This window comes from Squalius cephalus (genome assembly GCF_949319135.1).
Source record: "Squalius cephalus genome assembly, chromosome: 1".
NCBI lineage: Eukaryota > Metazoa > Chordata > Actinopteri > Cypriniformes > Leuciscidae > Squalius > Squalius cephalus.
In genome coordinates this window covers 12,027,941-12,050,271 of record NC_137122.1, presented here as the reverse complement: position 1 = coordinate 12,050,271, position 22,331 = coordinate 12,027,941, and the positions used below count along the sequence as shown (strand labels likewise).

The 22,331-nt window shown below is 37.6% G+C and overlaps 2 protein-coding genes across 2 annotated transcripts in view; both read left to right on the top strand.

The window, feature by feature from the left end:
• The window catches only part of LOC307165936 (uncharacterized protein), a gene marked incomplete at its 5' end in the record, with an annotated part of 45,726 nt that extends 38,662 nt beyond the window's left edge, over nucleotides 1-7,064 (top strand). The window contains 2 exons of the mRNA XM_079884023.1: nucleotides 5,311-5,379; nucleotides 5,554-7,064. Coding sequence (XP_079740149.1) covers nucleotides 5,311-5,379; nucleotides 5,554-5,667 — 183 coding nt within the window. The 3' untranslated portion in view covers nucleotides 5,668-7,064. The remainder of the gene's footprint in view (nucleotides 1-5,310; nucleotides 5,380-5,553) is intronic.
• Nucleotides 7,065-17,594: 10,530 nt separating this feature from the next.
• LOC307163524 (uncharacterized protein) lies at nucleotides 17,595-19,779 on the top strand. The gene is made up of 2 exons (XM_079879579.1): nucleotides 17,595-17,730; nucleotides 17,771-19,779. The coding sequence occupies exon 2, from the start codon at nucleotides 17,851-17,853 to the stop codon at nucleotides 18,928-18,930; it is 1,080 nt and encodes a 359-aa protein (XP_079735705.1). The 5' UTR covers nucleotides 17,595-17,730; nucleotides 17,771-17,850; the 3' UTR covers nucleotides 18,931-19,779.
• The last annotated feature ends 2,552 nt before the right edge of the window (nucleotides 19,780-22,331 follow it).

Sequence of the window (22,331 nt, the reverse complement as noted above, 5' to 3'; positions counted from 1 at the left end):
GGTCAGAAGCTAAAAGTAAATCATTTGTGATTTTAACAAGCGCAGTTTCAGTGCTATGATGCGGCCTGAACCCAGACTGAAACTTTTCATAGATGTCATTTTCTTGCAAGAAAGAGCCCAGTTGAGCGGACACAGCTTTTTCTAGTATTTTAGACATAAAAGGTAGATTTGAAATGGGTCTATAATTTGCTAGATTATGTGGATCTAATTGTGGTTTCTTAATGAGAGGTTTTATAACTGCCAGTTTAAATGTTCTTGGAACATAACCTAAAGATAAAGACGAGTTAATAATATTGAGGAGAGGCTCTTCCACTATAGGTAACACTTCTTTCAATAGTTTAGTTGGTATAGGATCTAGTAAACATGTTGTTGTTTTAGATGAAGTGATAAGTTTATTTAACTCTTTTTGTTCTATAGTTGTAAAGCATTGTAATTGTTCTTGCGGGGTGATAGTTGAGGATGAATTATAAGGCGCAATTGAGGATTGAACGTTTACAATTGTGGTTCTGATGTTTTCTATTTTCTCAGTGAAGAACTTCATGAAATCATTACTACTAAACTGTAACGGAATATTTTGTTCAGGAGACATCTGTTTATTTGTTAGTCTAGCCACGGTGTTAAATAAGAACCTAAGATTGTTTTGGTTGTTTTCTATTAGTTTGCGGAGATGCTCAGCCCTGGCCTCTTTTAGGGCCTTTTTATAATGTGACATACTGTCTTTCCATGCGATTCTAAAGACCTCTAAGTTAGTTTTTTTCCATTTACGCTCTAAATTACGGGTTTCTCTCTTTAGAACATGCGTAGTATTGTTGTACCATGGTGCTTTACTTTTCTCTCTGACCTTTCTTAATCTAATGGGTGCAACAATATCCAATGTTCCAGAGAGAATGGTGCTCATAGTGCTAGTTAATTCCTCAAGTTCATCTGTTTGCTTGGGTTCACTGAGCAGCTGAGACAGATCAGATAAGCTATTTGAAAAATTATCTATGGTGGATGGAAGGATTGTTCTGCCTAATCGATAACGCGGCGCAGCATGACATATTACAGGAGTACGTAATATGCAAGTTACCAGGTAATGGTCAGTGACATCGTCACTTTGTGGAATGATATCTATATCGGTTGGATCGGTTCCATGTGATATAATTAAATCGAGTGTATGATTAAAACGATGAGTTGGTCCGGTAACGTTTTGCTTGACCCCAAAGGAGTTTAATAAATCTGTAAACGCAGCCCCTAGCGCATCATTTGAATTATCTACGTGGATATTAAAGTCTCCAACAATTAATGCTTTATCGAAATTAACTAATAGGTCTGAGAGAAAATCTGCAAACTCTTTTAGGAAATCAGCGTAAGGCCTAGGCGGTCTATATACGGTAGCCAAGGCTAGAGATAATAGGGATGTTTTTCTAGCATCTAAGAGCGTAACATTTAGTACAAGTACTTCAAACGAAATAAACTTATAGCCCGTTTTCTGAGTAACATTGAGAATATCTCTATAGATTGTTGCAACACCGCCGCCACGACCAATCAGACGGGGCTCGTGCTTATAGGAGTATCCTGATGGAGTAGACTCATTTAGACCGAAATAATCATTTGGTTTAAGCCAGGTTTCAGTAAGGCAAAGTACATCGAAGCTATTATCTGTGACTATTTCATTTACAATAACTGCCTTAGGTGTGAGTGATCTAATGTTTAGAAGACCTAGCTTTAGAAATTGTTTTTGATTACTAATAGCAACATTTTCTGGTTTAATAACAATTAGATTTTTTCTAGATCCTGCAGTAGATATATTATTTAAACTCACTAAACAAGGAATAGACACAGTTTCTATGCAATGTTCTACACTATTTATATCAGTTAAATTGGTGCAGCAGAGACTATGATTTGGACTTTTGGTTACTAGTCAAAAGGTATTTAACATTTTGAAGATGTTATCTGACAGAAGATCCGATCCGAATCTGCTTGGGTGTAAGCCATCAGCACGGTAAAGCCTAGGACGCTCCCAAAACAGATTCCAATTATTTACAAAGAGCAGTTTCTGCTCATTGCACCATGACATTAACCATTCATTTAGCGCGAATAATCTACTAAACTTTTCATGACCTAGACGGTACGTGGGAAGCGGTCCTGACACAATGATCGTTATATCAGGCGATGTGCTGCGTACCGTATCGATCAGATTCCTGAAGTCTTTCTTCAGAACCTCCGTCTGGCGCAGCCTGATGTCGTTCACTCCCGCGTGCAGGACCACAGTTCCGACGCGCTCGTTATCGTTCAGAATCTCGGGAACGCGAGCAGCGATTTCAGAAACACAAGCACCAGGAAAGCAGTGACTATGCACCTTACTTTTATTTAACGTAGCGTGTACGTGTCGAACGATGGAATCGCCAATGATCACAGCATCGCGTTCTGTTTCGCGAAGAGGGGAGAAGCGGTTTTGTGTGGATATCTCGAAAACCGGGAGGGTCGGAGAGAGTTTTCTTGGTCTAGACCTGACTCGCGTCTTCCGCTGCGGAAATTTCCAGGCTTCGTGGTGGCATGTTGGAGCCGGAGTGAACGAGACCATGACATAAGGTGAAAGTGGCAGAAAACAGACTGTGGCTGTCTAGTTCATTATTTTACAGCTCTAAATTTTCATTTGGGCTCAGTCCCACAGCTACAGCCAAATCTAACCAACAGCCTGATTAACAAAACATGTATGAGACTTAATCCTTTATTTCCGGGCTATCCAATTGGCGGCCCGCGGGCCAAATGCGGCCCGCCAATCATCTCCATCCGGCCCGACGGCACCAACCTCCCTCCTCCTCTTTTCCTGGCGGTGCGGCTAATTTAGTTTGAATTTGATACTCGCTCGATTGACCTGAGAAACGTTTTACGTGCAAATATTTCAGCAGTTATTATGTGTCAGTAACAACAAATAGTTGCGTTTACTCCCGGTCCCGGACACTATATTAAACAGCGTTGCGACAACCAGTGGAAAGCGTTACAGTTCGACAGAAACCTTTCTGTTACAAACCACAAATCACTCGATGATTTAATTAGTATTAAATCGGATGAAACAGCCTCAACATTCCCAACTAGACTGGTGAGGAAAGCAGGAGAAACGTTGTGGCATGAACGAAATTAGAAATCCCCTAATCACCCTTACAAACATTTACCATGAATGTACTGTAGTAATTTACCATGGTTGGGCAGAATGTGCAATATTTATATTGAATACTATGTAGTAATAAATAAATATAGTAAATATATATATATTTACTATAATATTATACAGTATAATAGTAAATATAGTGATTTATATTGCATTAGATTTATTAGGTGGGTAGAGGAATATATATAATTAATGTTTGTTATGAAATTATGGCAGTTTCTTTGTAAAGGTGCGTACTGCGTATAGTTTTAACTTGTGTTTAGCCATTTTTTATACAGTGGGAGTGAGTAGCATGTGGTTATCAAGTCTCACTGTCAGAATATTTTCATTTAAACATAACAATTATAAATAAAATAAGTATTATTTCTCACCAACAGCTACAAGTTTGTATAATTAATTTATTTGTTCCAAGGAAAATAGTTGTACACAGCTGTAAATTATCAAGTTTTTATTTATTATGGTTTTATATATCTGCATACTGTTGGGTACCACATTTCCAAGTAAATACCATACTTTTTTAGGGTTACTTTAACTTATTTATTGAAACTGTTATGTTTAAAAAAATAAGATAAACCCCCAAACCAACCCACCGGCCCACCTCAACTTTTCGATTTGATAATCCGGCCCCGAATGAAGCTAATTGAATAGCCCTGCTTTATTTACTAGATAATTTTGAAAAAACTTCACATTTTGGTCTATACTTGTATTTTACCTCCCATATATTAAGTGTTTGCACAAATTGGAAATAAATTAGGTCCAAATGTAGAGTAAATGTGTAATAAAAAGTGTAATAAAAATAAATATAGGCCTAGGCTACATTGCCTATATACAGTAGTCTCAATCTAACTTTTTTTATTTATTTTTTTAAGTACCGTTAAAGTACCGGATCGATAAGGAGTATCGATAAGAGGAGTAGTATTGATAAATACTTAAAGATACCCATCCCTAACAGTGACAGTATCATATTACTTAGTTTGGGGTTGAACTGGAGTGACAGTCCTATAGACTGTGAAAAACTTGCTCTTCTACAGTATATGGGCTCTTCGACTTGCTCTTTGTGTAACCCGGTTTGGCAAACCTCGTCAATAGAGGATGATGTAGATGCAATTTGTTGCTGTCCAGTACAGCTACAATATGCTAATGAGACTACATGAGAAGTAGGACATATTATTTATTATTGTATCAATATGAACAGTTTAGATGCCCTTCAGACTTGCAGTGTAGAGATGTAGGCCAGGACTATATAAGATTTTATAGAGCTGTGCTTCCAAAACAGAGGACCAAGCCCAAAACATGTAGTTGACAGTTATTTAAAAATTTGGTTTGGCTTATTAAAAGTGGTCAAGAACCAACCTCACCCCCTGCCGCCTCAAGTTGCCACCCCACTCTGGGTAGTGCCACCCCTTTAAAAAAATTCTGGCTCCGCCACTGTGCTGGAGACCACTGTATTGTGTGTTTTAGGTTATCTTTGCCAATAAAATGTATTCAAATCTGAATTACATAATATTGTATTGGCTGTCAATCACGATGGGAGAGTAGACGAGTTACAGCATGTCCACCATATCTTGTGGGGGTTTTGCATTAAGCCATTTGTGGTGCTCTTACCACATTGTGCCTCATATACTGTAAATGTTAGACCCAGTGACAGGCTGGCATGAAATGGCTTGCATAATACCAAGTAAGGAGGCCATAATATTTTTGACTCATGGCTGAAGTTAAGTTTCTCCAGCTCTCCCAAGGTTGACAAAAAAAAAAATGCATCTCAAATTGCATCAGACTGATGCTTTAAAATTTGGAATTTTCAAAATGTTCTTCCCGGGGGATCATGCCCCCGGACCCCCCTAAAGGGGTAATATCCTTCTCACCTTTTTCACACTTGACCCGTTTTCATGCCTGAAACGGGCTTGGTAAAAGTCCTGGTTGAGCCACAGAAAGTTCAGGCTCAGGATTTTTTTTCACTTTAAGCCCTGCTGTCATGTTACAATAGGATCTGTCATCATAACGTCATGTCTGTATAATAGATTTTCACAAAACATTTATGTGAAATTGCCAGGACACACGTTTTACACATATATTACCTGAACATTTGCAGAACCTGAGGATAATATTATTGATGGATGGCATTTAATAGCTTGATTTTTTCCATTGATGTTTAGGAGCAGACAGATGATGTGACTTATACTGAAGTCGCTGTGTTCAGTAAAAAACGAAGCAAAAAGAACAAGGTGAGCGAACACTTCCTCGATGTTGTCCAGCTTCTCTCAGCATGATAGTTTGTATATTTTCCTCTTATATGCAGTTCTTCTTGATTTGTGTGATTATATGCAGTTCTTCATGAATTGAGCTCAAACAACATGCTGTAATAATTGTGTGTTGAAACAACTGTGATGTTCATTCAGGTTCGCTGTGATGATAAAGTGACTTATGCTTCCATCAGAGGAGCAAAAGCTGGAGCTCAGGAGAACTGCAGTCAACTTTATGCCTCTGTGAACAAGAACAAATCAGTCAAATAATTATACAAAACCCACATGAGCAGAGGAATATCAATCTAATATAACTCAATCCTAATGGGTTCATTCATTGTTAATGCTTTCAATGTCTTTTACATTTTAACAAACACATTTTAGTGAATTTTTGTCTTTTGTCCTCTTTGTGTTCTGGCTTTGAGTTCTAGCGCTTCCAGAACTATTTTAATAACCTTTGGTCTAGTTTTAATTTAGCAATGTGGAACTAGTGTGATTACGTATTTTCAGTAGTATTTTCAGAGCGGTGAACTCACTGTTGAGGTTTAGTGTTTCTGCTGAGTGTGAGAACTCTGTTAGTTTAACCACATGTTTTTAGAGAAACACATGTGGTTAATGAAGAAAGAAAGAAGAGGAACTGACATCTTAACCCACACAGAACTGGTCATCTCTGAACCCAGTTTGGACTGAACCTGCTAAAACAAAAATAACTTATTTAATTGATAAATAGTTGGGTTTGAATTGGAATGATAATTACAAGTATTTGTCTGGTACCTTTTATTTGATGCTGAATAAGACAAAACATTTTACAATGTAATTATTATTCAGACCCATAAGTACATAAAAACAGTTATTTGTACATAATCGCATTAATAACCGTATTAATATTACAAGATTAAATTAACTTCCATATATTGCAGATCCTTTACAGTTTCATGTTTGCAGATGAGAAGTTTATTTATGTATAATCTTTTAATTATTTCTATAACTGTATCCACTGTATGTCCGACTGATTGCACTGTATTCCTCCTTTTGATTCTAAACTGAACTCAAATGGCACTGAGAATTGGGTAAGAGACAAACATAAACCACTTAATTGGGGAACTTGAGAGATGAAACCCTGCTGATGGCCTGGGTCTGTGGTTTAGTAGTTAGTTTGAGTATGATGTGTCAGTTAAACTCGAGGTTCTGTGGGGTGCGGACTGGATCGACTCCATTCCTAGAGCTTCCCAACAAATGTTTTTTTTGGGGTTTGGACTGATGGGTTAGTGAACCCGAGGTTACCCCATGAGTCAGACCTAGAGCTCCTCCTGTCCGAGTTTAGGGAAAGGTCCATCGGAGACGTCCAATAGATTTCTTAGGCGAAAGAACACCTCAGACACAGTGAAATCACCATGGGAAAATCTCACAGTAAAACTGGGAGTTGTGAAAAATAAGACAGACCGGTGTTTTGCCAGATGAGAAGTTTATATATGCATCATCTTTTTACTCTTTTAATTCTATTTATAACTGTATCATATATCTCTTTTAATTTCTTTTATAACTGTTTTAATTTTCCTTGCTTTTATTTTGTGATTATTTTAATTCCTTTCTGTGTAAAGCACTTTGAATTTCCATAGTGTATGAAATGTGCTAAATAAATAAACTTGCCTTGCCTATTTAATATGATTTAAGGGTGGAAAAAAATTAAGACTGAATTGAGGCTTGATTGAACGTACATTTTGAAATTGTGAGAAATGTACAGTATGTGTAATAAGCAATCACTTCTGCCTTCTTTTTGGGTCACTGCCAGTTGTTTTGATCACATATATTAGATGATTATATACTAGGATATATACTGATAGAATTTTCAAACACACTGATTTGAAATAATGTGAAATAATACGTCTTTATTATTAATTCATGGCCTGCAGGCTAGAAAATGAGGACAGTTTTACCGTCTTAGATCATTCTCATTAAATCATCTATGTTCTAAAGCAGTTCATTAACTGTCATCTTGCATTTATTATGAGAACAGGCAAAGCTTGATGATGTAAGCGTTTATCACAATATGACAGGAATGATAATTTGGTGTTTGGACCCCACATAGCAAACAGACTTGGCCCAAATGTGGCCTCATCATGGCACTGCTGGTGTGTTGCCGGCACTGGCATGCATCATGTCAGCCAACTGTGGGCCATGTGTGGCAATGATGGCACTGCATGCATAACGGCAGACAACATTTGGGCCGATTGTGCATGGGAGGTGTGTGGCCCAGATCAGTGTAGCGATTATGGGCCATACTTTGTGTACTGGACAATTATAAGCCTGCACTATATTTTCAAGGCAAGATTATTCTCCCCTTCCCGTTCTGAAAAAGATGTAAAGATTTTAATAATTAATAATAATAATATTAATTGACTTATAAATGAGTCAGTGTAAAAATATATGTCCAATTGTTTAAAAAATGATTAATAATGAATAAATATAGTATTTAGTTTTCAGCAATGTTCACAAAATGTTCACAATGTTTTTTTAATTATTATTATTATTTATGTATTATGTTACAAATTCATTTCAAAAGAAACTTGTAATACAAAAAAAGTTACTTTTCATGTATACTTTTACTATGTAAAGTTTTATTGTGGTAGGAGTAAAGGAAAACATTAAGCCTATTTGGGTGTATTTTGGGCATAATCGATTAGTGTATAGCTCATTTGCATATTAAAATTCATTTTCAAAGAAACTTGTAATACAAAAAATGTTACTTTTCATGGGTACTTTCATTGTGTGAAGTTTCATTTTGATAGGAGTAAAGGGAAAAAAATAGCCCCATTGGAGTGTATTGTTGCCTGGCCTTATTGGCACACATCTCGGATTGATGAGAATTTAACATATTTCCTCAACAAGGATATCTTAGGACTTTTAGTATGTTGTTCTGGACATCACATAGAAATTATCTAAGCTGAAAAAAATTCTTTTACAATTAGTCTGTCGTAAAACACTACTTTGCCTGGACTATGAAGGTTGAAGAAGACGTCTCAGACAACCGCTGTTCAGGTAAGTGAAGTTCACTCTCTTTTTTTGGCGCTTTTTTTAATACCTGATTTCAAACTCAGATGCCACTTTTTTCTTTATTGAAGTGAACTTTTGCCCATATGGTAGCTGATTCACTGCCCCTGAACTTGAGAATGCCAATACAGATGCGAACGGGGTGCGATAGAACAATGTAATGCTGTTAAAATGATAGGAAAATCACAGCAAATTCAGCAACCGCAATTGACTTGTAAAGCTGAAAGTGATTCAATGGTTGTATAATCAGATATATGATAACTAAATCTAATCTTTGACTTAACTATATGTCTGATACTTTTGTTTTAGCCAAACATTCTTAAAACAATAAGAAAGCAATTTGTTATTTTTTTAGCATTTTGCATCAGTCATGTTGAATCAAATCTGGATTAATCATTGTTTCACATGAAAAGGACATGCTCCATGTTTTTTTATTTGTGATCACAGAGGCCTGCTTAGTTCTTTTTGCTTGTCATCTTTTTGCTAGTCATGTATTGCTAGTCATCTCATTCCCATGTGTGCCATATTTGTAGGCGATTGAGAGAAAAATAATTATACTGTACTATTAAAATATCTACATTGAAAGAATGAAATTGATCACATGATTTTTTTGTTGTCTAAAACAACAGTTCTCAACCTGGGTAATGTTTAGAGGTCACATCTAGGAATGCAATGAACAATTGGCCACTTATGGCAAAACTGAACCAGGAGAACAACCATACAAGTGGCTAGTATTATCCTATGAAATTAAAGGGAATGTAATAATTCTGGTTAAAATAATTAAATATAAAATATTTAGATGCGGATATAAATTGATTGATAAAAACAATGAAATTAAAGTTACTTACAACCCCATTCAAAACAATTTGAGTGCCACTTCTTGTGTTATTCTACCGTCTTTGGTAAAGCATTAGCTAGTGAAGCATTATCAAGTAAAGCGATGTCATCTGTTGCATCTGGACCAATCAGACACACAAATTACTCATTATATTTAACTCAATCTCCCAACAAAGGTCTATGAAACTTGTTGTGGCAAAAATTATATTAAATTCTCAATTCTCACTGCGTAAGACGACACTGATTTGAATTGTCTTTTAAAAGTATTTATTCTTGCAAGAATAGGACCTAGTCATCGCACAGTCGGGCTGCGAGATGAGTGAGACGAAGAGGAAGAGTTGGCTGGCAGTTTTATAGTGTATCACCCACTTGTTTAGACAAGAGGAGCACAAGGAACTTTATGGCTACCCTCCCGAGCCCAGGGGTCTTCTCACCTCTGTAGCCAGAGGTCGCTGCCCTATCATCTTCTGAGTGTCTCTTCCAGCTGTATAAACAGAAAACAAGGTTCCCGTACAGATAAGGAACCCATATGGCATTCATTTGCTAAATCTAAAAATTTTCCACCACAAACTGCACCCCAAAACTGCATCCCAAATGAAGCTTACACAGTGGCAGGACCAGGTGTTCTGTTAATACTCGTTGAGGAGGAGAAATAAACCCCTTTTAATTCTATACATAACCACTTGGAAAATGTATAAATGTATTAATTCTCTCTTTTAAACTCTTTTGGTTTTTGGTTTCAGACTTCAGACTTCAAAATCACACGTGGCATGTTTGGTCTCTATAAAGGGTAATGTACGACAAGGTTTCTCAATCTTCATCTTGTTCTATGCAATTTGTGTATTTCTTTTACTCATCTGTCATATTGATCTGGATTATTCTCTCTGTGGGGATCTAGAGGTTAGATAGAGTTCTGTCAGCAGAGTTATATCGAGCCCAAGTTCTATCAATTCTACCAAGAATATTGAATTTTCCAGTACTTGTGCTCTTTCCAAGTCTTTCTCTTAGAACACAAATACTACCTTCTATTTATTTACTAACCCAACCGTAACTTTCCATCACAATGCAGTGGTTTAGAAACCTCCTAACAGCAGATGCAGAGAACTAATGACTTATAGTTACATACAAGATCAGGGAAAGATACAATGGTTGTCTCTTTAACAATAAACAATCATAATGACAAAAATATATAGATCTTTAAATAATTCATCATATTGCATCTTTTTTTTTTTTTTTTTAATAAGCCCGAACGATGAAACGAGTAAAAAAAAAAAAAGAAAAAAAAAAGAAAAAAAAAGGAAAACATAAAGGAGATTTAAGCCACTTTTGCCTGTGGGTGAAAAACTTTGCATATAAAAAAAGAAATGAATAAACATATGCAAGAGATGGCGGTTTTGGGTTTTCAGTGAAAATCAGAAAAATCAGTGAGGAAGCTTTAAATTGATCAAAAGTGTTGGTAAAGTCTTTTATAATGTTACCGCGTGTCGATCCATTGCAGTGTCACATACATTCAATTCCAGTTTCAGGATTGATTTAAAAAGATGTACTTCAGCTGGTGATGAAATAGAAATGTTCTCCACCTGACTTTGGGAAATACAGGGATTTAGATGGGAAGAGGGGAGTTGTTCTTGGTCCAGAATTTATATGGCCACATATGCATTTCTCTCCGTTTTCCTCTTTGTCTTACATTTCTATATGATGTAATGAATGTTCTTATTGGTCAATCATTAAACCTTCCACCTATCAGGTGATGTAGTTTGTGAACAGAGATTGGCTCCATGTTTATGACTATTGTTCCCATGGGCCATGCGTTCTCGGGTGAAAAATGGGGAGTGAGAATATTGTGGTGGCAGAGAGAAATAGAGCTATCTAACATTTACTTTGATTGAAGTTAGATTGTTTGGATTTGCAGTTTATGTAACTTAACATGGGTTCAGTTAGCCATTTAGCGGCAATGGCTCAGGTTAGATGAATTAATACAAGTGAACACAATATGCACACTTTAAGTGCACTTCATAGTACACACATGAACTTTATGCAAGCTAGTTCAGCATTATCTTCATTAGTGTATGCTCTTATGATATCAATAAGAGAGCTTTTCAAGAATAGTACATTTTTAAAAGATAGGGAATAAATGACAAAAATAACAATACAACTGCTCTTACTGAGAATTACTGTTCATTCAATCTTTAGGAATCAAGATAGATGGAGAAGGTGAAAGGAATGATGGAGAATGTGAGAGAAAGGGAAACTAAGAGGAGGTTGAGTATGCTTCCGAAGTTGGAGTTGGATGTTGGCTTTTTAGCGTTGAATTCAACAAATCCAGGTGGGTTGCTGCCCATGCAAGACTTGATCCAAGTCTGGTACTGAGAAACTCTGGCAAACACACTGGGATAATTAGGGTTATCACATTTTCGTTCAGTAAAACTGGAAATGCCGGACTGAATCCACAAGGAGCTGTTCCTACTGAGCACTGGACCTCCGGAGTCTCCCTGTATTGACAAACATTCAGCATGTTAATCTCTGACAATATAGAGTGACCAGTTGTTACAAACAAAATGTTAAAAAAGAATGCCAACCATGTGTCCACCAAAGCGTTGTTTGACAGCGGGCATTTCTGGAACATTTTGGCTTTATTTTTCTACAGTGAAAGGAAGTGGTTATGATAAAAAAATATTTTTTTACAGTCTATGGGTAAACGCAGCACTCATCACTGACACTTTTTACCCAACTGTCCAAATACAGGGGAAGGAAGACAAATACCACACTGGCCAACCGTCACATCCTACTTGTAAACTATAAATAACATATATTACATAATATTTCTGGTCAGTAATTGTTGTTGAAACAAACTAATTAGATACTAGTAACACATTACTTCTGTGGATTGTGCCTCCAAAGCACTCACAAGGCCTTAATACTGTAGGTTGGCAGTGTAAAGTTTACAAGTGACCAAAAACTGGTGAGTAGTGTTTAATAAATTGCTTTGGATTAAACAGGGTAAAATGAATGATTGATATCTTACCGGACATATACTTTTCCCTCCCACATTTAAAAATCCAGCACAAATCATATTGCTTGTGATGCTTGCGTTGATCCCTTTATAAGCATTATCACAGACACTGTTGCTCACAATTGGTATCATCAACTCCTGCAGTTCATCAGAACCCTGGGTGTCTGTGACACAGATCAGAGGACAGATTTTTTGGCTTTTAAAAAAACATTTCTACACTGTAATACATTGACCTGTAAATTAATGGTAAATACTGGCAATATAATGCACTAAATTAAACCTCAAGTGAAATTATTTAATTTGCAGAAACCTGCAGGCTGCCTTAATTTGGCCAACTGCTATTAAATGTTTAAACTAATATTTATAACATGCTAATAATGTGAGCATATTATTACTGTGAACATATTTCTTTTCAGTCTACTAAATAGTCTACTCAGTCTACTTATATGCATTCCCCATACAACGACACAGCTCACTGCTTAACTACCATTGTACGATGCATCGTTAAAGAAATCAACTAGCTAGTCACGACTGACATTATCGCAAAGTGGTCGTTCAACTACATTGGTTAATGATTTCATGAGTAATAACTACTTTTAATGAATCCGTTTGAGATCGAATTAATGCTAGATGTTTTGCTATAAATTACGGACATGGCATCTGAGGACTATTTCTAGTCTGACACGTGTCTTGGAAAATAAGGCTAAGATGTTTTGATCGCCCCCTGGTGGCTGGCTGCAGTACAGGTCTCTATTCTCTATTTTCTTTTAAGTGGACTACATAAGTGAACTAATGTAGGAAATATTGAATTAGGGTATAGGGTGTGATTTGAAACACAGCCTCTGAGTGTAAACGCTGTATATTTGCTTCATATATTTGCCGTACATAAATACGAGTATATTCCTGCTATTTTCTTGAAAATTAAATATTACCCAGATTGCATTGTTTTCTATGGTGTATCACGGTTTTAATGGAAAATGGTACGTTACTGTCAGAATTTGGCTTTTTTATATAGCAAGGATTTACAGAGTGTAGGTAAATTGTTGAGGTTCACAGTATAACTGGCAAGCAAATGTTCACTCACCTTCAGACTGTAGCTTGTCTGACTTTTGGGGGCTTAAAGGTAGAGCCCTGCACGGGCCTCAAATCTAGGCCCGAGCCCGGCCCTGGCCCGAGACGCTCAGGCCCTAGCCCGACCCGTGTCCGACAGCTCATCAGAATTATCAGCCCGAGTCCGACCTGAGCCGGATTTTTTTTTTTTTTTTTTTTAACAGCGGCAGACTGCCATTAAAATATGTCCGTTTTGTTAGTTATGTTTCTTTTATTTTCATTTCTTTATTAAGTTAATTTAGACAAATGTTTGGAGCATAAAAATAAATAAAAATAAAGACGACCAAGCAAGCCGAGCCAACAGCGAGTAAAACATGTTTGATCAATTTAGACTCTCAAATCAACGCTAATACTTTACTTAGCTACAATAAAATCCATAGATATAAAACACTTCACACATATTACACAGACAGTTTAATGTTTATTTATTAAACCACAGTGAGTATTATTTTTTTTTTGAAATACTGAGGCAGGCTCAGGCTGCGCTCGCAAACGAAATGAGCAATAGTCAATCTATACAAATTAAATTAAATAAATCAAAAACAAACTTGCAGGTTATCTAACCTCAAAAATGCACCACAGAACATGGCCATTATTTTTTCCAGTAGTTTCCAACAGCTAAACGAAAATAAAGTCCAATCAAACGAAAAACATCAGTAGGCTAGTTTCCAACAGTTAAACGAAAATAAAGTCCAATCAAACGAAAAACATCAGTAGGCTAGTTTCCAACAGTTAAATGAAAATAAAGTCCAATCAAACGAAAAACATCAGTAGGCTAGTTTCCAACAGCTAAACGAAAATAAAGTCCAATCAAACGAAAAACATCAGTAGGCTAGTTTCCAACAGTTAAACGAAAATAAAGTCCAATCAAACGAAAAACATCAGTAGGCTAGTTTCCAACAGCTAAACGAAAATAAAGTCCAATCAAACGAAAAACATCAGTAGGCTAGTTTCCAACAGCTAAACGAAAATAAAGTCCAATCAAACGAAAAACATCAGTAGGCTAGTTTCCAACAGTTAAACGAAAATAAAGTCCAATCAAACGAAAAACATCAGTAGGCTAGTTTCCAACAGTTAAACGAAAATAAAGTCCAATCAAACGAAAAGTTAGAACAGTCTCTTACAGAGCATCGTGGAGAACAAGAATAGCATCCACAGTGGAAGATTTTAACCCAGTCCTTTCTTCTATCACTCGCGATTTCTCTCTTATTCTCCATTATTTGCACATGAGGTGAATCGTTGGTTCCACTGACAGGAAACCTTCTGTGTGCGTGCGTGCGTGCGACTGTCATGTCAATCATATGTCAGTGTAATTGTAATTATGAAAGTTATGAGGTTACTAAATGTCTTTCTTTCTATGTTTGTTTTCCTATCGTCTACGTCAACTTCTCATATATTTTATAATTAATGTCTAAAAATATAAAAAGAAGGATAACCCAAAAAAGGCCCGAGGCCCGGCCCGCATGTGAACTATGACGTGAAAATTGGCCCGAAGCCCGGCCCTAGGGGCTTAAAAAAGTCGGGGCCCGTCGGGCTCGGGCTGAAATGCAGGGCTTTACTTAAAGGAAGGCTGATGCAACAGAGAATGCTATTTCAATAAAGTCACATGGTACAAACTATTTCTCAAATTAATCTATAGAATGCATTACCATATTGGGGTGGTGTGGCGCAATGGATAAGACACATGCCTTTGGTGTGAGAGACCCGGGTTCGAATCCACTGTGAGACACCAATGTGTCCCTGAGCAAGACACTTAACCCCTAGTTGCTCCAGAGGCGTGCGACCTCTGACATATATAGCAATTGTAAGTCGCTTTGGATAAAAGCGTCAGCTAAATGAATAAATGTAAATGTAAATGTAAATATTTGATACAAGGAAGTGTGTATATATGAAGAGTTCAGATGCAAAAGCCTCTAAGTGCCATCTGAAATTTTCTTCTAGAATGATCATTTTTATAAAACTTGTATATTTAAAGGTCCCATGACATGAAATTTTCACTTTCTGAGGTTTTTTAACATTAATATGAGTTCCCCTAGCCTGTATATGGTCCCCAAGTTTCTAGAAATTTCAATCGGTGTAAATCGAGCTTTTGCTATCTTTCTCTGCCTTTGAGAAAATGGAAGCTCAATCGCGCTGATCTTGAATCTCCTCCTTGTGACGTTACAAGGAGGAATGTTACCTCCCCTGTCTCTGCTTTGCCCGCCCAGAGAATATTTTCCGCCCATGAGAAAATGAGCTAGGAAGTAGGAACGCGCGCGCGCGATTTTAGTTTGTCCGAGATATCATGGCTTTTAAGCGAGTGAAGCATAACAATTGCTCAATAATTGGATGTACAAATGAACACCGAAGGGTTAATACAGAGCTGGGCTTGCTGAACGTCTGAAACTAAAGTCTGGATCACTCTCTTTGGCTCAGCTACACACCTCGGAACAGTAAGTCAACTAATGATATATAAGTGTGTTGCTTTACTGTTTATGGTTGCCTAGACTGTTACACGTAGAATGTGGCTGTAACATTAGCTATGCAGCTATGCAGTTTATGTGTGTGAATACACACACTGTAACGCGAGTGTTGTACACTTTTGTTATTTGGATAACCGTTTTCCTGTTGGTTATACGGCGCGCGCGATATCCGCATTTCAAGATCGAAGAGCTTGATGATGTAATTGTAATAAGATAAATGACAGATGTTACAGATCTCTCATGAAAAGGCAACAGTAGGTTAGCGTTAGCTACATGATAATAACTGTAAACCATCCGAATAAAGTACCGTATCCAGACATCATCTTTTAAACTAACCATTCGGAAACGTCCTGCTGGAACCGCTGAGTTGTTGCTTCTCCATCCGGATCAGATTCTGGGTCAAACTGAAATGCTTGAACGACTGCGTGTCTTCGTGCCATTGCTATATCCAACGTAAACATGCACGGACCGGTACCGTTGCGCAAGATGGTCAAGGCCACACCCACCCTCCAAATTGCGCCGCCTTTCTCCTCCTCATTAGCATTTAAAGCTACAGACACCGAAACGGCCTGTCTGAAGGAAGCTCATTCTGGGACTGGCTTGTAGTGGCTATAATTCTGCACCGAGGCTGAATTTTTGAAAAGAGATTTCAGATACAGTACTAGGGACCACTATGGCCTATGTTAAAGCCTACAAAAAGTAGCATGTCATGGGACCTTTAAGTTAAGTAATTTCACTTAAATGACAATTAATAGGTAATTTGCATTGGCATTTAAGTGAAATTACTGAACTTATACGAGCTTGATCAAAATTATCATTCTAGAAGAAAATTTCAGATGGCACTTAGAGGCTTTTGCATCTGAACTCTTCATATGTTAGCTGGACACTTTTTCTGGAGGGGTCTTTCTGCAGAGGGGCACTCGGCTTTCTTTAGGGTAATCTGTGAAGGTTGAGATGGTGGTCTTGACTGCCATCCTCTGCTCTTTGAGCTCAATCTGATTTGGCCACCAGCTTTTTTTGATTGTGGACTCTTGGAGAGAATTTTACTCTGATTCATTGTAGTAAACCACTTATTACATAACATGTCATTGGTATTTGACTTCCATGAAGTTCTGGAGATACTAGGCCATTCTCAACATATCTGAACATCTCTGAGATGTTCTTATCTGCTTATTGGTTCCTGATTCTGGTTCTTTTTCCAATTTTCAAGCACTTTTGAAGTTAGGTCATGCTCTTCATGTTTACTGTGCGTTTCAGTGCTCTTAAAGTAATCTTTCAATGTACCTTTCTCATTATGATTCTTTCCAGTATGTGAACAGTTTTTGATGACTATTCCTGCTCTTTGAATTAAACTTTCTTATTTTTTAAAATCTTTTTCAGATAATGGCTAACCTTGGACAACAAGACTACACTGATGAAGAACTGGACTTCCTGTATGGGTACCTCTTCAGCGACTCCTCTGAGGAGAACACCAAAAACCTACTGGATGCTATATATGCACACAATTTTGTGAATGACTTCTTACAGAATGAAGACCTCACCATTCCCATTTTCCCAACAGCAGTGCAACAAGCCAACCATGCCGTAAAATGTGAGTATGACTTTGATGGCATTGTTATCCAGATCAAGAACATGTCTGCTTTGAAAATCCGGCTACACTATCTCTTTGTGGGAACATTTTTGATGCCCAGTCTGCAAAACCACTGGCACACTTTGAAAAAACATCTCCAACTCCACACATACAGCGGTGCTGGATTCTCTGTACTACATAAGACCTATGGCACTGTGTTGGCTTTTGTGGATGGAGGACATTTTCTAAATTTGAGCATCTTGTCCGCTCAACACACTCACCCTGGCGTAGTTTTTCAGTCAGAAAATGCCGCCCGTGCCAATGCTCTAGGTACAATCAACACGGTCTTTCATGTGTTTGCTGAAAAAGTTAAGAATCTGCCACCAGAACAGAAACAACGTGAAACAATAATGAAGAACAACAGCTACAATCTGGGACGGATGCACATCTTGAAACAGGATCAAGCATTTGTCCTACAACTACTGATGGAGGCAATAGGGGAAGTCGATTCAAATACAGACCAATCCCTTGTTGTTACACTGACCAAATTTGGACAAAAGGACCCCGAGCCCATCGAGCTTGCGGAAATGATCGACATAACAAGCATTCAATCCATCTCTGTCCACGCAGCCTGCACCATCCGTCCGAAAGACTACTGCATGGAGATGATGTGGTCACGGCATGGACTGCAACAGGTGGTTGGACACAGGGGGTCCTTATTCACTGCATACGGGATCCCTGAGGCAAGCAACTTTCAGTCGAACCTGGACCAGTATCCCCTTACAATCGAGCCCAATCTAAAGATGGTTTTCAGTGGAATGGAGCCAAATGCTGACTTAAACTTTGTACAACTATACGCAACGACACCTCACTGTCATGTGGGAAACACGACAAAGCACCCTGTCAGTCGAATAATCGCAACATGTGGTCTGCATAATCCACAGCACAGCCAATCGCTGTTGAAGCATGCAAAGGATTATGTGGATTACATGCGGGACCTTGCTGACAAAACCAAATGCTGTGTCTATACCAGAATGGAGGCAGTCTTTCTGCTAAAGGATAACATCCCAGAAAGAATTGAAGCATGTGATTTTTATGACGAAGCAGACATCTACGCCCTTCTGCAAGATTTTCCAATGATACTTGTCTTTAAAGACAACCAACAAAAATTGGGACTGCGGCATGTTATCCACCCTGTTGCAGAATGCCTCACTCAAAGCCTGTTTAATCTACTGACCGAATGCAAAGGACAGGGAGGGTATATGAACAGTTGGACTGCCTTCCAAGTTGAGCTGGCTCTCGAAGAGCTTTTCTTTGGAAAGCCAAACAACAGAGCTTCAGTGCCATTCTCTGTGAGCTTGGGCACGAATGGAACTAACCCAAACAGCTTAACCAAAAGGAGAGGCTTTCTTGGATTGTCTCCAGCAGAAAGTGCAAGCGTGGGAGAATGTCCACCACCGCTGAGCACCTGGTTCAATGACCCAGTTTAACAGATGATAGTGATGAGTATATTCCCGCTGACCGATTCACTGAAGGCACCACCACTCATCATTGGTGAATCCCTGGTGCAAGTCCTTTTAAGTGACTTGCACGAATGTAATAATCGTATCCCAATCCATTCACTTAAAGAGCAGACCCCCCCTTTGTTTGGAAAGTTAGTCGGATGCAGGACCGTCAGCGATTTCAGCAAGGACCTGGTGGAGCGGGATGCTTTCAAGTACCCACACACCTTCAAAAGGGCGCTACAACTTGTTGAGGCGGCTGGTCAGGACGTCCAGCAGTGCCTGCAGCTGGCCCTTTCCAAATTGAAGTACTTTCCATCAATTGTCTTTTGGGATGAGAATCGCCACCCGAAGGCAAAATGGAATAAAAAAAGACTATATCGAGCTATATAGTCAAACTGAGATGCCATCCACTGAAGCTCAGGCAGCGGCACTAATGGGGGACATCTGTGCCAACATGGAAAGAAGCAATCTGACATATGCCAAACACATCCAAAAGTACAAAGAGGGGGGCATGCCATGGTTGGATACATGCCTACAACGTCTTCCAAAAACCATGTCAAAAGAAGTGAAGATCTCCGTCCTCACTTTTGTGAGTTGTATTGCACTCATTCAGAACGGGGGTTTTGTTTTCATCCCTTGGGTCCCTCATGGCCAAGCTCCCAATGAGCCAACAACAGCTCCAGCAGGCACACCTGCTATCTCCACTGATCTTGATACACTCTCCACGTGTCAACCGGCTCCATGACACGGTGCCATACAAGGTAGCCACAATCAAAGTCAGTAGAAATAAACGTCCCCCATCAGTACAAAACCCCACCTAACAAGAAGAACCAGAAGATCCCACAATTAAACAACACTGTAAAATGTAATATGCTGACTTTACTTAGAAAAAGTTAGGAAACCGATTGCCTTAAAATTTCCAAGTAAAGTAGTGTATTAATTTTTAGTTGGCACAACTTAATAACATTTGTATAAAAAACTTGTTAATCAAGTATACTCAAGCACTCTTGAATCAAAATCATTAGTTGTGTTAACTTCTCATTAGAGTTCACATTACTAGGAAAATATCACACTGTAAAATGTAATACGTTGACTTTACTTAGAAAAAGTGAGGAAACCGATTACCTTAAAATTTCCAAGTAAAGTAGTGTATTAATTTTTAGTTGTCACAACTTAATAACAATTGTATAAAAAAACTTGTTAATCAAGTATACTCAAGCACTCTTGAATCAAAATCATTAGTTGTGTTAACTTCTCATTAGTTCACATTACTAGGAAAATATCAGGAAACCGATTGCCTTAAAAAAAGCAAGTAAAGTGAAATAGGAATAGTATGTGGTACTGATAAATGCTTTAGTATAGTTCACTTACACAAGAGTTCTAGTAACTAAAAAATAACTGTAGAGAGTACTTGATAATTTACTTTAAATGAAATGTTACCATGGTTGTGTTTTGCAGGCTGAAGGATGAAGTCTGTGTGAGTCAAGCATGATCAATTACAAGATTGTCACACATATAGAGGATTATATAAACCCAATTAACTGTTGGGTTAATATATAGATAGATAGATAGATAGATAGATAGATAGATAGATAGATATTAGGGCTGGGTGATTTAAATCGCGATATTGTTATGTGCATCTTGTCAGTAAAGCCGGTTCCTTGATTAGTAGTAAATCGCCATCACCTGCTTTCAGATGGAGCAGCATTTAGGGCTGATGAGATAATTAAGTGATTAATTTAGTGATGATTGAGCATTATTGAAGACACCTGATGTTAACAAGCAGAATCACTGAAGGAGAAAATCACAAATTGTAAGTTACCATTAAGGTGATGGGTGTTTGCTTTAGTTGGGCTCTAGACCATTATATGTTTACTTTAATATTTACTGTTGTTTGTCTGCTGTTATTGATTTATAACAGTTAAATGAACAAAGTAAAATGTTATTTGTTAGTGTTGGTTATGTTTTGACATAATCATGCTGTGATCTGAAAAAGGAAACTTATTGAGATAGTTTGGTTTATCTTGTTAGCAGCAGATTAGTGATTCTTCAGCCTATGATTATCAGCACTTATAATTCAAAATATTTAATAAACATTGTTCTGATCAAATGACATTCAGATAAATTCATTTAAAACACAGAAATCAATAATCAGCCTGTGAATCTCAACACTGGTGACAATAATAAAGCATGTTGCAGTGGCTGCCACCAATCACAACTCATTAATTGCTCCCATCATGCATTGCGGTATGAATAAATTATGATCTGAATTGCCTATGTAATTTACTTTTCCTAATTGAATATTCTGCTCCTCACCATTGTTGAGATGCATAGACTGAATCTTCACATCTGTGTGTGCCTAAAAGAATGATTTTTTTTTTTAAACAACTTTTAAGAAATCCTTTATATTATATAAAAAATTCTGGGCATTTATGCAGATTAACTAACCAACAACATAAATCAAAGTCAGAAAGAAGGATTTTAATGAGTTCAGTGATCAAGTTCAAATGATGATTGTCATAATATAACCAACACCATCAGATCACTCTTTTCTTTGTTCAACTGGCAATTATAATTCAGATATAACAGCCAAACAAAATCTTAAGTAAACATATAAGGGTCTAGAGTCCAACTAAAGCAACCATTGATCGTCATAACGGTGGCTTACAATTTGAGATTTTCTCCTTCAGTGATTCTGCTTGTTATCATCAGGTGTCTTCAATAATGTTCAATCATCACTAAATTAATCACTTAATTATCTCATTAACTTCAACACTCTTAAGTGTGGACTCTCATACACTCCCAGGAGTGTTAATTTAACACAGGAGTTTTTGCTGTGTACAAAGACTGACAAGCTGAGCCATTTCGCAGTAAAATCGCGGACGTATCGCCAGCGATATTTAATGCGATTTGGCTCATCTTGTCAGTTAACTACGGCTCTCTGTAGTAAATGCCGCTCCATCTGAAAGCAGGTGATGGTGATTTACTACTAATCAAGGAACCAGCTTTACTGACGAGATGCGCATAACAATATCGCAATTTAAATTGCCCAGCCCTAATATATACATATATACATATATATATAGAGAGAGAGAGAGTAGTAATTATCTTTCTTTGATTCTAAATGACTGTTGCATCACTGCATCAATAAAAAGAGAATCATAACAAAGAAAAGAAAGTTCCAATTGACCAACCAAAGGGATCACTAATCGCCATGATGGTGACTAAAAATATTCAGTTGTATTGAGAATTCAACATTCAAGATTACTTTGGGAAATGAGTGAATACAAACAAAGACAAATAACTGCAGAAGTGGAGGAAATGAGTGAAAGGTCCATTAAGAATTTCCCCGCCTCAAAAACCACACTCAAACCAATTAATTAATC